The 14,950-nt window shown below is 41.9% G+C and overlaps 2 protein-coding genes across 3 annotated transcripts in view; one reads left to right on the top strand and one right to left on the bottom strand.

Moving 5' to 3' along the window:
* Positions 1–5,564, top strand: part of CLVS1 (clavesin 1) — a 126,639-nt gene extending 121,075 nt beyond the window's left edge. The window contains exon 6 of the mRNA XM_060243718.1: positions 4,340–5,564. Within this exon, the coding sequence (XP_060099701.1) occupies positions 4,340–4,427 (88 nt within the window). The 3' untranslated portion in view covers positions 4,428–5,564. The remainder of the gene's footprint in view (positions 1–4,339) is intronic.
* A 7,011-nt stretch (positions 5,565–12,575) lies between these two features.
* Positions 12,576–14,950, bottom strand: part of LOC132575182 (aspartyl/asparaginyl beta-hydroxylase-like) — a 172,213-nt gene continuing 169,838 nt past the window's right edge. For both annotated transcript variants that reach the window (XM_060243715.1, XM_060243716.1), the window contains exon 25: positions 12,576–13,011. In XM_060243715.1, the coding sequence (XP_060099698.1) occupies positions 12,861–13,011 (151 nt within the window). In that variant the 3' untranslated portion in view covers positions 12,576–12,860. The remainder of the gene's footprint in view (positions 13,012–14,950) is intronic.

Here is a 14,950-nt window from a genome sequence, read left to right as displayed (position 1 = left end):
TGCATAGTTCTACTTTTAGCCTCGCAGTGCCTAAATCTGCAAATTTATGCCATGTGACATTTTGAAACTGACCGGACTGAATACAGGTGCAGTGACTGGGTGTGTATGAGAGAGAGTGGTGTAGTTTCTGGTCTTTGCTATGGCTTCTAGTCAAATACTTTGCCACATGTAGGATTACAAATGGCAGCCCTTAACAAGCAGTATATTAGAGTTTCTTTCTTCTTAGCATAGATGTCATCTGGTATTTGCTTGCTTATCAATAACATAAAGACACTTTTGGGGGGGTCTCTTATGGACAAACTAACAATGTCTTTTAAGTTCTTTCTTATTCCATGCTGTGTTTAAATTATTCATATGTAGCACTTTGAAGTTTAGACTTGATATTTTATAAATGGCTCCAGAATAGCTTTTCTGAACACCACCTTCAGTTGAGAACAAATGTGTGGAGAGTTACTTGGCAAGGCAAAATATTCCAGAAAGAGATGCCTTCTGTTTTGGGGGGAAGGGCAGCTAAAGTGATTGCAGCCAGGTAGAACTCAATCCTTAATTCTAAACTCTTTTAGATTAGTGTTTTTCAAGGAAGCAGAGCATTGTTCCCCACCAATGTTCTGTTTAGCTGTGCTATTTTTACACAGTAGTGTTGTTGAAGTAGCTGCTGGTGATTTTTATGAAAAACATAATTTGTACTTTCTAAATCTAGCTAATGTTTAGAAGTCATTCAGTGTGAATGAATCACTAACTGACTCAAATGTGTGTGGTAGATTCCACAATAGATTTGGAACACAATGTTCACTTATTAATACCTGAAACCCAAAGGGACACATTTAGAATATTACAGTGTTGAAGTTTAACAATCATTTAACATTATTTTCATGTTATTGCCCTATGGGTGATTCAAACATCAAGAATAGGAGTGTATGTAATAGTTGCTTCAAATGCCATGAATCTGGAGATGGGAGTGGCAGTTTTATTTTCCTTTTGAAAGTGAGTTTTAAAACAGTTTGGAGGCTCTGGGTCTATAAAAAGGACTCTGGAAGAAAAACATAAATACAGTTAACTTCCTCAGCTCCAACCTATTAGGATTTTTTTTCTCCTGGTTCCTAACCTTGTGCTCCCTACCTCACCCTTTATCAGTCTGGTTAATCATAAATTTTAATGGTATTTTACGATGCCAAGGTTTCAAGCTATGCTGTAATACATTACCTACAAAGGGGAGGGCAGGATATAAATATGATAAAAATTAATAAATAAGAAAGGAGATGCTTAGGCCACTGTGCTTCCTAAAAGTAACCAAGTACACCATCACAGATTGCTCTATCAGATACCCTGTGCAAAGAGAAAAAAAGAAGAGGCTGAAGACGTCTGTTGTGATAAGACAAATCCATATAGAATATGTCCATCAGTGACTATTAGTCATGATAATTAAATTGAATAGCTGTGTTAGAAAAGATACCTCTGTGTTCCAGATGTGTAGCCAGACAACAAGGGTATCTTCACGGATATCGAGCTGGAAACTGTTAGAAATCAGACTGCTCAGTGAGGCTGTGGACTTTGGCCTGATTTTGATTTTATCTAGTACAGCAATTTCTTACTAATAACCATCTTCAGAAATTGCACCTCTGTAGGCATCCTGCTGTAGGTTATATCACACTAGAAAAAGTACAATAAATTATTTTTGTGACTATCAAGAAATGACAGGGAACAGATTTCACAAATCCTTGGGTGCAGTCAGACGTACCATTAGTGGCGACACAGCTCTGTCTCACTGGTGGATTAAATATGTTCGTCCAGACATCCACATCTGGCAATTGAGTGTCATCCAGGGTCATCCCAGCTTGCTGCGAATTAATGCTGCATTAATTTGATAGCGCAGAAAGTACGGCCCTTTTTCAAAAAAGTGGCACAAGATCGGTTTTTTCTTGTTTGGACAGCTCACACATGATATTGCCCCTTGAAATGTTTACCGCCTCCCCACCTTTTTTTTTTTAAGCCCCAGCAGACATGTGCATTACCAGATCATCCAGGAATCTGAGGTGACGCTTCTGCTTCTCCAATCAGCACAGGATCGGAGGGGGGGGGGGGTGGAAATGTTATCCCACTATTCAGAACAGGAAAAAAATCTTTTTTTTTTAATGTGGAGGATTTCCAGATATCATTGTCACTGCCAATTTCTAGGAAAGTAATTCCTGGCAGTTCCCTGGTTTGAATCGGCAACATTAATTCCAGAAACTTCCCCCCCCCCCTTCCCTCCCCCCGCCTCTGAAGCAATGTTTGATTTCCCACCTCCAAACAGTTGGGCGCATGTTCAATGGACCCCCCCTCCCAGAAATCACCATCTGATCACGCATGCGCCAAGAAAAGAGCGTGATAGTATTGGATGCCTGATTGCTCAACAACAGAATGAGTCACATTCTTAGATGCTCGTCTGATCAGCCCTGCATCGAATCAATATTCAGCGGTTCAAATTTGAGTGCTACACACCCGCTTTTAATGTGACGTGTGACCGCACCCCTGGACTGGCAACTTCTGTTGCAGCAGTCCTGAGTAGGAAGGTGCTCCAAAAATTGGTAGAATATTTAATGAAGGCTAGTGTGAAGTAAAATGTACGTTAGGCTCCCTAAGTTAGTTAATTGGCAAAGTAATAATATAGCAACATTGAAGGCCTTAAGGAAAATATGTCCATTTTGGCATATGATAGCGCCTGGCCCAATATTGGCTCTACTAGAGCTTTCAGTAGTAGCATCTGCATGCAGTTATATATTAGTGCTTAAGACTGCCAATTGCTGACAACCACTTCTCCTGCCTCCCAAATTCTTGAGTATCTAAGCAGGCACTTAACAGGCATAGGTGATTCTGCCACAACACTACTGTGATTTGTGAAAGAAAGACTGATATGCTCCAGAGGTGAGGTTGCAGTTGTTTTACTCAAATACTGTAGTAGGAGACACAATATATGTAGGCATCTTTCTCCATAAGGGTCTTGAAAGCATGGGGACTCCTCTCAAAATACAACTAGTCACCAGCCCAAAATAACTTGTTTGAAACAAACTATGAGTAGCATAGCTAGTTTGACACAGCATCTATGTTCTGGCCCTTCTTTGCTGTGGCTGTAATACACAATGTGGTTTATCATGTAATTCTCCCAGATTGTTGGAATCTTGGATTTGGACATTCTCAATGCAGACTAGAAGAACCAACAGTGATATCCATCACAAAAAAGGCAGAGAGAAGAAACCATGAGGATGTTGTTTCAGTTACAACTTGTAACTGCAAGACTGCTTTCCAAGGGATCATTCTGTCAGTTGGTTTTGTGCTTGTTGACTTGTAGATGCAGTGTGGTGGGACTCAAGAAGAAATAGCGTAGGGTTGCCAGGTCCCCTCACCTATCTGGTAGGGGATTTGGGGGCATTCTGGGGGTGGGTGGGGATGTCATGTAATATTCCCAATGCTATGATGTCACCTGAAAGTGGCATCATCACATCAGGGATGTCACACAGGGATGCTCTAGTATTTGGACAAAACTCTATTTCCACCCCCCCCCCCAAAAAAAAACCCTGTAGAGCTCAGTTTGCCTAAATACCAGTGTCACCATGTGACGTCCCTGGTGCAATGATGTCACCTAGAAATGAAGTAATTGTATTGGGGACATCATGCAGCGGTATCCCTGTTTGGGGGTGAGGTTTCGCCTGACAGCCAGCGGACCAAAGCTCCAAAAAGCATGGGAACCCACAGTGGGACCTGGCAACCCTAAACTGGGGTGAAGGGTCCAAAGAGTGATGAAGTCTGCAGCTGCTGTTCTTAGGACATGCATGAGTTGATTGTTCACTAGAGTCTTACAGTGACTGTATGATTCTGCTTCTACCCACATATTATACATTCTTTTATCATAAAATGAGTGTTTCCTATTTTCAAACTCTCCCCCCACCCATAATTCTCAGATGGCAAAAGTTAAGATATATATGCTCAAGTAGCACACAACCTTCCTTCTTGTAATATTGGGTACATTAACAATTTTTATTGTAGAATCAACATGTTATTCTTTTAAATTTCATAAACCCACCAAATAATACAATGTTATGTGCTGTTATAAATGTCGTAAAAACAGCAGCATAAATTTGGGATTGAGAAGTAAATATTGTATGAATTTCAATATTCCCCAACATTTTTTGTTTGGGGAGAAAACTGTTTTTAAAAGTCCTGGTTTTTCCGCCATGGGTTCAAAATTTCTGAACATCCTAAATATCTAATTAGTTTTATGAACATGATACCTCTAGAAAAGTGAAATGATGAGCAAACATATTTTGTGTAAAACAGATTAACAGCTGTACTTCTGTTTTAGGTCTCAGTCAGTGGTGGAGCCTGGGATGCTGAAACATGAAGATCAGAATGAAAATGAGAACACCCAGCCACTGCTGGCTTTAGACTGAGTTTGAATTCACCCTGACATGCCAACGCATCACCAGACTCTGTGCAAGAAATCTAGGAAGCAAGAGACAGGTTTCACACATATTAATACATATTCAGCTTGAAATCAGGTTCTCCATCTTTGCTGAACAAGTAATGATCATCACCAGCCATCTGTCTGTGTGGCCAAAGCCAAAAGGGACATTCCTTATGGCCCGGAACACTAAGTTAAAGAGTCTGATTGTAAAACAGAGAATGTGCTTTTTTTTTCCTTTTATGATGTATAAATACAAACAATGACTGAAACAAGAGGGACTACTTTCTATGTTCACACTCAAAGATGAATGAGCTGAGATTGTCTAAGCAGGGATGCACTCTGGTTTTGTTAAAATAAAATTTAGACAAAGTAACAGATGTTAAAGTAAAGTTGTCTTGAGTTTAAATACTTTAGTAACAGGCTTAATGCTTGCAGACCAGACAGAATGAACTCACTTTCTGGTAAAAAAAATTACTAAATGATCACCAATAGAAAACCTGCTCAGCTCTGCAGTAAGTGATCTCATCACCCCCAGCCACTTGTAGAGACCAGGGCCATTTATTTCAGCCCCCTGAAAAAAAATAGTCCTAACTTGTGAAATTCCCTATAAACCTGTCAGCTCAGTGTAATGAGCTGAGTGGGAAACAGACATAGGCAATTTGAAAAGCAATTATTTAATCTTAACAATGTGGGTTTCTTTTTTCCACAGGCAGTGGCAGTATGTGGGGTAGATGTGGTGGCTGAGAAAAAGGGAAAGGAAATGTCTGAACTCAATGGAAATGCTTATTAGTGATTAATGTTCCACTCCAGGTCCTTTCATTTAGGTCACTCCTGCAAATGAAAGCTCAGCAGAGCTGTTTAACCATCTTCCCTCCTGCAATCAGTTAAAAGAGTAGCCAGAGGGCCTGGCTGACTGCAGATATAGGCTATGCTTAATAATAGAAAGGGGGAAAACTTGGAATGAATTATTCAATATGCCTCCATTAGAAGGGAACTGTGGAAAAACAGAAAAAAATGTAGAACTGAAATGCCAAAGATCAGTTTGCTTTTCTTATCTTTGCTCTACTTGCAAAAAACCAAGTTCCATCCCGACATCAAAATTAAAATAGATTTTAAAATTCCACTGTTATGGGGTTTTTTGTTTTTGTTTTTTTTTTGCTGTGGCTTTATTTTCTGCAATCACTGAAAATGTAACAGCCATTAGCAATCTGTTACAAAACACCACATTTAAGCCATTCACCAGAAAAGGATCACTGTCTTAAGGATGATGGTATAACACATTCCTGGAGCTTAGAAACAATGACATCAACATTTGGTTCTGGTCCCTGGTAATGCATGAAAGTATGACGTATTCCTTCTAACTGCCATATTTGTTTTCCTTTCAGGAACTGCTTTGTCTATTATGCAGAGCTGTTACTTATACAAAAAGTATGATTTAGCTATAATTTATGTTATCCCTGACGGCTAAATAGATATTGGATTTGATTTCTCTTGGAAACTGACTACTCTTGTAAAATCAATGGTCTCTCGGCTTGACTTCGCGAATGAAGATTTAAGAAGGGTGCAGTAGTCCACGTCTGCTGCAGGCTCGCTGGTGGCTGACAAGACCAATGCGGGACAGGCAGATCCGGCCACAGTGGCTGCAGGGAAAAGTCTGATTTGGGGTTGGTGCTGTAGCAGTGCGATTCTTCCTCAATCTTCTTTTGTCCTCAAGACCAGCTATGCATGCGTTCTCAAAGGAAGAGACAGCCTGGTGGATGGTGTGCCTCCATGCTTTGCGATCTGAGGCTAGGTCAGACCACTGGTGATGGTTGACGCGACAGGTGCCAAGGGATTTCTTCAAGGAGTCCTTGTACCTCTTCTTTGGTGCCCCTCTATTTTGATGGCCGGTGGAAAGTTCACCATACAGAGCAATCTTGGGAAGGCGGTGGTTTTCCATCCTAGAAATATGCCCTGCCCAGCGCAGCTGCGTCTTCAACAGCAGTGCCTCGATGCTTGTAACCTCCGCCTTCTTGAGGACTTCAGTGTTGGTCACAAAGTCACTCCAGTGGATGTTGAGGATGGTGCGAAGGCAACGCTGATGAAAGCACTCAAGGAGTCGCAGGTGATGACGGTATAAAACCCACGATTCGGAGCCGTAGATGAGGGTTGTCATCACAACCGCTTTGTAAACATTGATCTTTGTGCCTTTTTTTCAGATGCTTGTTGCTCCACACTCTTTTGTGCAGTCGGCCAAATGCACGGTTTGCCTTTGCCAGTCTGTTGTCAATCTCCTTGTCGATCTTGGCATCTGAGGAGATGATGCACCCCAGGTAGCTGAACTGCTGGACTGTCTTCAGAACTGATTCACCCACAGTGATGCAGGGAGGGTGATAATCTTCCTGGGGTGCAGGCTGGTGGAGAACTTCTGTCTTCTTCAGACTAACTTCTAGGCCGAATAGCTTGGCAGCCTCTGCAAAGCAGGACGTCATATGCTGCAGAGCTGATACCGAGTGGGAGACGAGTGCAGCATCATCAGCAAACAGTAGCTCGCGGATAAGTTTTTCCATTGTCTTGGAGTGAGCCTTTAGTCGCCTCAGGTTGAACAGGCTGCCATCGGTGCGATAGCGGATGTAGACACCATCGTCATAATCTAGATCTACTGCGGCTCTTTGAAGCATCATGCTAAAGAAGATCGTAAAGAGAGTTGGCGCGAGAACGCAGCCTTGCTTTACACCTGTGCCTATTGGGAAGGGCTCCGAGAGGTCGTTGCAGTGTCTGACTTGGCCTCGCTGGTCTTCATGTAGCTGGATGATCATGCTGAGGAACCTTGGGGAACATCCTAAACGTTCCAAGATTTGCCACAGGCCTTTCCTGCTAACGGTATCGAAAACTTTGGTAAGGTCGACAAAAGTCACATATAGACCCTTGTTCTGTTCCCTGCATTTCTCTTGGAGCTGCCTGAGAACAAATACCATGTCGGTGGTGCTCCTGTTAGCTCTGAAGCCGCACTGGCTCTCTGGGAGGAGTTCTTCTGCAATGGTGGGCACCAGTCTGTTCAGGAGTATTCTGGCAAGGATTTTGCCTGCGATGGAGAGCAGGGTTATCCCCCGGTAGTTGGAGCACTCTGACTTTTCCCCTTTGTTCTTGTGTAGAGTGATGATGATTGCATCGCGAAAGTCCTGTGGTAGTTTGCCTTGTTCCCAGCAGGTGACAAGTACTTTGTGAAGTGTGCTATGTAGTACTGTGCCCCCATGCTTCCAGATCTCTGGTGGGATTCCATCAACTCCCGCTGCCTTGCCACTTTTCAGTTGCTTGATGGCTTTAACAGTCTCTTCTAGGGTGGGGATCTCATCCAACTCTGTTTTCACTGGTTGAAGTGGGGTGAGGTGGATTGCTGAATCTTGAACTATGCGGTTGGCACTGAAGAGAACCTGAAAATACTCCAACCACCGGTTCAGTGTGGATGCCTTGTCTGTGAGGAGCACTTGGCCATCTGCACTACGCAAGGGACTCTGAGCCTGATATGATGGGCCATATACTGCCTTCAGGGCTTCGTAGAACCCTCTTAAATCACCAGTGTCTGCACACAGCTGGGTTCTCTCTGCAAGCTTGGTCCACCACTCGTTCTGTCTCGAAGCTTGCGCTGGAGGTTGCTACATGCAGCGCGAAAGATTGCTTTTTTCCTGGGACAGGAGGGCTGAGTAAGATGTGCTTGGTAGGCAGATCTCTTTTTCGCTAGTAATTCTTGGATCTCTTGATTGTTCTCGCCAAACCAGTCCTTGTTCTTCCTTGTGGAGAACCCGAGGACTTCTTCAGAGATCGACAGGATGGTAGTTTTTAGGTGTTCCCAGAGTGCTTCTGGAGAAGGGTCTGTGGGGCAACTGGGGTCCTCAATTCTTGACTGGAGTTTTGCCTGGAAGGGAGCTTTAACTTTGGCTGACTGAAGGCTGCCAACCTGAAGCTTCCTCCGAGGGATACCTCCTCTCCTGGGTGTGGGTTTAAAGTGAAGACGGAGATTGCAGCGTACAAGACGATGATCCGTATGACATTCTGCACTGGGCATTACTCGGGTGTGTAAGACCTCTCGAAGGTCTCTCTGGCGCACCAGAATGTAGTTGATAAGGTGCCAGTGATTGGACCGTGGGTGCATCCAGGTTGTCTTCAGGCTGTCCTTCTGCTGAAAGATAGTGTTGGTGATGGTGAGCTGATGCTCCGTACAGAATTCTAGCAGGAGGCGCCCGTTATCATTGCAGTTGCCAATGCCGTGTTTGCCAAGTACTCCTTTCCAGGCTTCCGAGTCTTTACCTACTCTGGCATTGAAGTCGCCAAGGATGATCACCTTGTCCTCTGTAGGGGTCTTCCGTACGAGGTTGCGTAGATCAGCATAGAACTTGTTCTTTTCTGCAGGATCTGCTTGAAGGGTTGGGGCATACACACTGAAGAGTGTTGCATGTTGCTTGTTTTGAAGTGGGAGGCGCATGGACATGATGCGATCTGAGTGACCTGTTGGCAGGTTTTCGAGTTTGGAGGCAATGGAGTTCCTGACCATGAAGCCAACGCCAGAAAGGTGGCTCTCAGCCTTTGACTTACCCGACCAGCAGAGGGTATAGCCAGCACCATGTTCTTGAAGACTACCTTCCTCAGGGAAATGGACCTCACTGAGAGCTGCTATGTCAATATTCAACCTGAGAAGTTCATGGGCAACTAGAGCAGAGCGTCGTTCAGGGCGACCACTGAACGTTCAATGGCAATCAATGGTACTCAACCAAAATCAATGGTACTCAACTGAAAAATCCAGCATTTATCTTTTTCCCAATAGAATGATAGGGGCCCTACTTAGATAGCCTTAGGCATCACTTTTCAGCCCTTCTGCTGTTGATGTACTGTGTGAACAACAACAACAAAAAAGGCATTTGAAAATGTGCTTGTAGCAGATTTTTGAATTAACTGTTGCCTAAGTAGAAAGGTTGATTTACAACTGCATTTCAACTTCTGCTACTTTACAGTGCACATGTGATTTTGGATTTAGCTGGCTATCTAGTTGCTTATGTTGGCCCAAACCAAATATTGCCATTGGGGCCAACAACTAACAACCTATCATTCATAACACAGAAAATCTGTTTGTACCAATACTCCTTTCCAAGAAATATATATTGTATTTAACTACTACTACTACTACCCAAGGCTTTATATCTCACCCAACAATATCTAAATGTGTTGCAAAATCTTGAAGAAAGGTTGCAACTGCAAATATTAAAATTTTTAGAAGAATTGCAGATTTATACCCCACCATTCTCTCTGGATCACCAGACTGTGCAAGACTCAGAGCGACTTACAATCTCCTATATCTTCTCCCCCCACAACAGACACCCTGTGAGGTGGGTGGGGCTGAGAGGGCTTTCACAGCAGCTGCCCTTTCAAGGACAACCTCTGCTAGAGCTATGGCTGACCCAAGGCCATTCCAGAGGTGCAAGTGGAGGAGTGGGGAATCAAACCCAGTTCTCCCTGATAAGAATCCACGCACTTAACCACTAAACCAAACTGGCTCTCTTTTACCTCAGAATCTGTGAAATTTATTTCCCAGAGCTCCAGCATATTGAAAAGCTTTTTGGAAACACATTTATGGCCATCTAAGTTAGTTAATATTTTCAGCTCATACAATAAACCTGAAATTAGAGAAAAATAAATAGCATTTTAGTCTTTGGGGATAAAGATTACAGCCCACAGAGTCACAATGTAAAAGGGAAATTTTGGAAGAATCCTGCTGCAGCAGAGATCTGACCTCCAATAGTGCTTAAGGTCCCTTCCAACCGTATGGTTAAAGGGACTTGTCACTTTTCAATGTACTTCTAACATTAGCACTTTGAGTACAGAATTGTGAGAATTATATGGTGCCTACATGGGAAGGTCAAGGCATGCATAATATTTTATATTTGTTTGCAAATATATGTCTTTTATTTTAGCAGCTTTTAGCAACTACGGATCATAGGAAGTAACACTTTGATTCCTATTACCATTGCAAACTCCAGAGGAAATGTCAGTGATGAAACTGTTATTGCAAAATAATAATTCCACACTGGTTCATTGAAGGCACTTATATTTAATGGACAACAGTACAATATACCACAACACATAGTAGGCAACAATATGTGAACACTGGAAAAAGATTGGTTCATTCTGTTTGCCAGTCACATAATCCTGGTACCTGTTTACAGGCAAAATTGAGAGATAGCAATGATGAAGAACGCCCAAATTTCCAGTGCTACTGAAAAACATAGGTTTTGTTTCCCAAAATACAACTTGACATCCCTTTCCACGTTTTCATTTTAGGTCTTAAATTTGTACTTTGAAAAGTTTAAAGCAACTGTTTAGAAACATTCATAGAACTTTCAATTCACACAAAATAAAAAGCCCCTGGATTCAATCTTTATAAAATACTGGCTATATTGTTTGATTAGAAAATACTATTTAGACAAGCTGAGAGTACCTCAGTAGTTTACCTCTAAACATTTCAAATATACAGTTCTACAAAATTTATCCAATATATATTTGCCAGAACACATTAAATCTGATTATATGTGTGGGTCATGAACTGTGAATTACTCACAAGAACATGTCATGCTGTTTACACCATGTCTCCTGCTGACACCTTTTCTCATGCCCAAGTGTTTTTAGGAAGTGGGTGGGGCCAAATAGGTCCCCACCCCCAGCAAGACTTCTGACTGGCTGTGCAGACTTTTAAAAATGTTGCTTTGGCAGCAGCTGCCATCACAGGACAGAGATCTTCACTGTGTAACTGAGGATAAGCTGTAAAGTCATTTTGTGGTTGGCTCCACCTCCCACAGTAGTCATTTTGTGGCAGCCATTTTTTGGCTGTGCCAACTATGCTGTGTCAGAATTCCAGAAGTGCCTGCAGGATCATTAAGACTGGAAACCGCTGATTTAGAGAAGGCTTGCTGATCTTAGTCACAATAATCTAATTTCACTAATTCAAAAAGGAAATTAAAAAATACAGAGATAACTGATAGCAGCAATGGTTAGTGTGGGCAGTGCTTGGCACAGTGAATTCAAACAGAAAATACAGATCTAACCAACTTTTACTGAATAAGAATGAAAATGTAAGTCCTGTCACTGTTTTAGACAGATGAGCTAGTATGGTTGTGATTGCTGCAACCATGCTGCAACAATATGGTTTACTTTCTTAACCATGGCTCCCTGCAACAAGGAAAACTGGCCAGAGCTGAAAACATAAAGGTTGTACAACAACACTGGAAGCACATAGCTCCGAGTGTGATTCCTTCCCCACAGACTATTTCTCCACTGCATAAGGCACCCATACCAAAACAGAATCTGTCTCACTGTAACTGTTCTTAGTTTGAGGTGTTCACTTTGCCCTGCAGAAAGTCTCCCAAAAATTAATCTAGCATCAGCCTCTGAAAATGTGGAAGAACACAGATGTTTCATAACAGTGCAGGAAAGAAAAGGGACAATGCCATATCCTAAGAGAGTATGTGTAAGTGAAGGGCTGTGTCTTTGTTTTTATTTTATTTGGTTTTATAATGGATGCCCAGCAAACTTGGAGGCAAAAGTTACAAACAGTTGGAAAACTCAATGCACTTAAGGCTTAAAGCATCTTTCTATAGCACAAACAAACATCTTTAAGCATGAATGGAACATGGGCAAAAGGTTATTCGCCTTCCCAGTTGGAAGAAGAAAGCCATCTGTGGGCCAACTAAGCATTGTTCCAATAAGGCTTTGTTGTAGCTAAATGGCTATGAGGTGCAGTTCTTGGAAAACAAATTAAAAGACAATTAAAAACAAAGTGGTTGATAAAGAGCAAAAACATGTCCATACATCTGTGGTAGAAAAATACAATTTTCTATTAAAATACAAAATAGATCCATCCACTCACATTATCTACAGCTCACACAAAAAATTTATCAGAGTAGATCCAAATGAGTTACTATGCACTATGACAAATTTCCAAATTGCCTGCACATAAGTGCTTATAAGTGACCTTTCTAGGATAGATATGTAGACTGTAATGTAGGATGCAATTCACCAAGAATTCCTGCAGCACAAGCTTCTTTTAAGAAAACAGAAATTGCACATTAACAGGCTCTAGAAGATCCTTTGCATCTGCACATTAAGTTTTAGTAGTTGAGTGTGAAGTACAAGTGTACATCAAAGCACTGTTACACACAATACAGGCACAACAAAACTCTGGCAAAGGAAGTTCTTTGGCTGATACAGTTTAAGATATCTGTTCTTGCAGCATGATTACAGAGCTATCAGATCAGTGCTGTAAAATGGTATAATACACAGGGTGGTTTGCTTTGAAGCCTTCCTATAGTCCAATTTTTATAAGGATACCATATCCCAATGAAAAATATAGACCTCAAAGGGGACAGCATCTAGCACATTGGAAGAGGCACCTCTAAATGGCTGGAAGGGTGCGTCGCTGCTGTGCTGTTAACTCTGGATGCCAGACATCCACAATAAATATTAGACGATAAGTACTGGCATCCTGCCAAACTTCATGTTCAAAAGAGTCGTCAAAGATGAGGACCTTCCCTTCTTCCCAGTTCCTGTAACAGAAAAACAGGATATCCTTGATTTTCTGCCTGTAAGTGCTTGAAAAAGGGACATTCTCCAACTATGGTTCAATTTTAGAAGGACAAGGAGAAGAAAAGTTGGTTTTATACACTGTCCTCCACTACCTGAAGGAGTCTCCGAGTGGCTTACAATTACCTTCCATTCCTCCCCTCACAACAGACATCCTGTGAGGTAGGTCTGAGAGAACTGTAACTGATCCAAGGTCACCTAGCTGGTTGCATGTGGAGGAGTGGGGAATCAAACCTGGTTCTCCAGATTAGAGTCCACTTCTCTTAATCACTACACCACAACAGAACTCACATGGCTTGGTCAGTGAGCTGCTGTGAGGAGGGAGGAAAGAGGTGAGATCATCCTTCTTTCCCTCTTGTATCAGCATAGCTTTGTTGGGGAACAACCCCCCTGAAATAATATTCCTGGGTAAAAGAGAATGCAAATGCAAAGAGGAATTGAGGAAAACTCTGCATATTGCTCTTGAGCACGCTAAAGTTCTTGATGTTAATGTTGCTTTTTATCCAGTTGTATCACTTAACAATTTATCACTTTAGCTCTCTGATCCATCAAGTAGTCTGCCTGCCTGCATTGGGCACAGAGAGGCAATCCCAGGTACGGCCAGGAATCTCCTGAAATTGCAACTGATCTCCAGATGACAGAAACCAGTTCCCCAAAGAAAATGACTGCTGTGGAGTATGGATTTTATGGCATTATATTCCTGTTAATTCTCTTCCCCAGGCTCCACCCCCAAATCTTCAGGAATTTCCCAACCTGGCACTGGCAACCCTAATTTGAACACAGCAGATTCTATACTTCATACATTCTTTTCATGTTCAGAAAGTTCTTTATATAGTTAGCACAGTATTTTCCCATTTTAGCAGTATTCAGGAGATGTCGTTCCCTTCAGTTACATTTAGTACTACAAACAATCCACTCCATTTTAATTGTTTCATTTTTTGCTGGAAGTTATGTAACAGGAAAGAGATTATGAAAACTACCCTTCTACAGCTTGGCATTGACTTCACACACATCTACACTAGTGCAGCAAATTGAATCTGCAATGTATGTACAATCTGGTGAAAACCTTCTTGTCAGCCATCTGACTCTGGTGGCATTCATATTGGTATTGCTCAACTATTAATATAAATGACATGACTGATTCAGTTGACTTTCTTCATCAATTTTCCAGTCTCTATAAAGAAATCACCTTCACCTTATGGTTTTTGTGCGTGCTGTACACCAGTAGTATGTATCTTCCACAAATTAGGTTTTGTCTCTTTAATCACAAGCAATAATGGCAAGTGTCTTCTAGGCATGCTATCCCTAGCCTCAGTGGAGCAGTGGAGCAGGACTATAGTTTCTATTCTAACATTACTTCTGATTGGCTCAAGTAAAATCACATAAACATGTATCAAGAAGTAAGATACATATTAAGAACATGCTTTGAGCTGTCTTTGTAATGCAGATGCAGCATATCAGAAAGCCAAACATCAGAGAATGCAACAATCATTAGCTGGCAGCTCCATCATTGCTGCTTCCATTGTCCTCCTCCTGTAGGGAAAAAACAAAGTTCCTGGAGCTGATTGCCTAGGGCAGACTGCTTCCATCAGGTACTCACTTTTCCCCCCACAGGAAGAGGAGGAAGAAAGAGTGGTGATATCTGTATTATTAAAAGGAAGTGGCAATGAAGGAGGAGAAGAAAGTGCCCAGGAAATGTTTTCTTTTAATCTTCTTCACATACTTCCCTATCATTTCCACCACCTGCTATAACTGATGTTTCAAAAGAAAACTATGAGCCTATTTGGTCTGAAATGCACGTCTCAGGCAACCACCCACTGGATGCTCCATTCCTATCAAAAAAACGGCAGCCATAGTGACAACCAGAAGTTGTAGCATATACTAGCATTCAGTTCACTGATA

The sequence above is a fragment of the Heteronotia binoei genome, chromosome 7 (assembly GCF_032191835.1).
Source record: "Heteronotia binoei isolate CCM8104 ecotype False Entrance Well chromosome 7, APGP_CSIRO_Hbin_v1, whole genome shotgun sequence".
Classification (NCBI taxonomy): Eukaryota; Metazoa; Chordata; class Lepidosauria; order Squamata; family Gekkonidae; genus Heteronotia; species Heteronotia binoei.
This window is presented reverse-complemented; position numbering and strand designations above follow the sequence as displayed.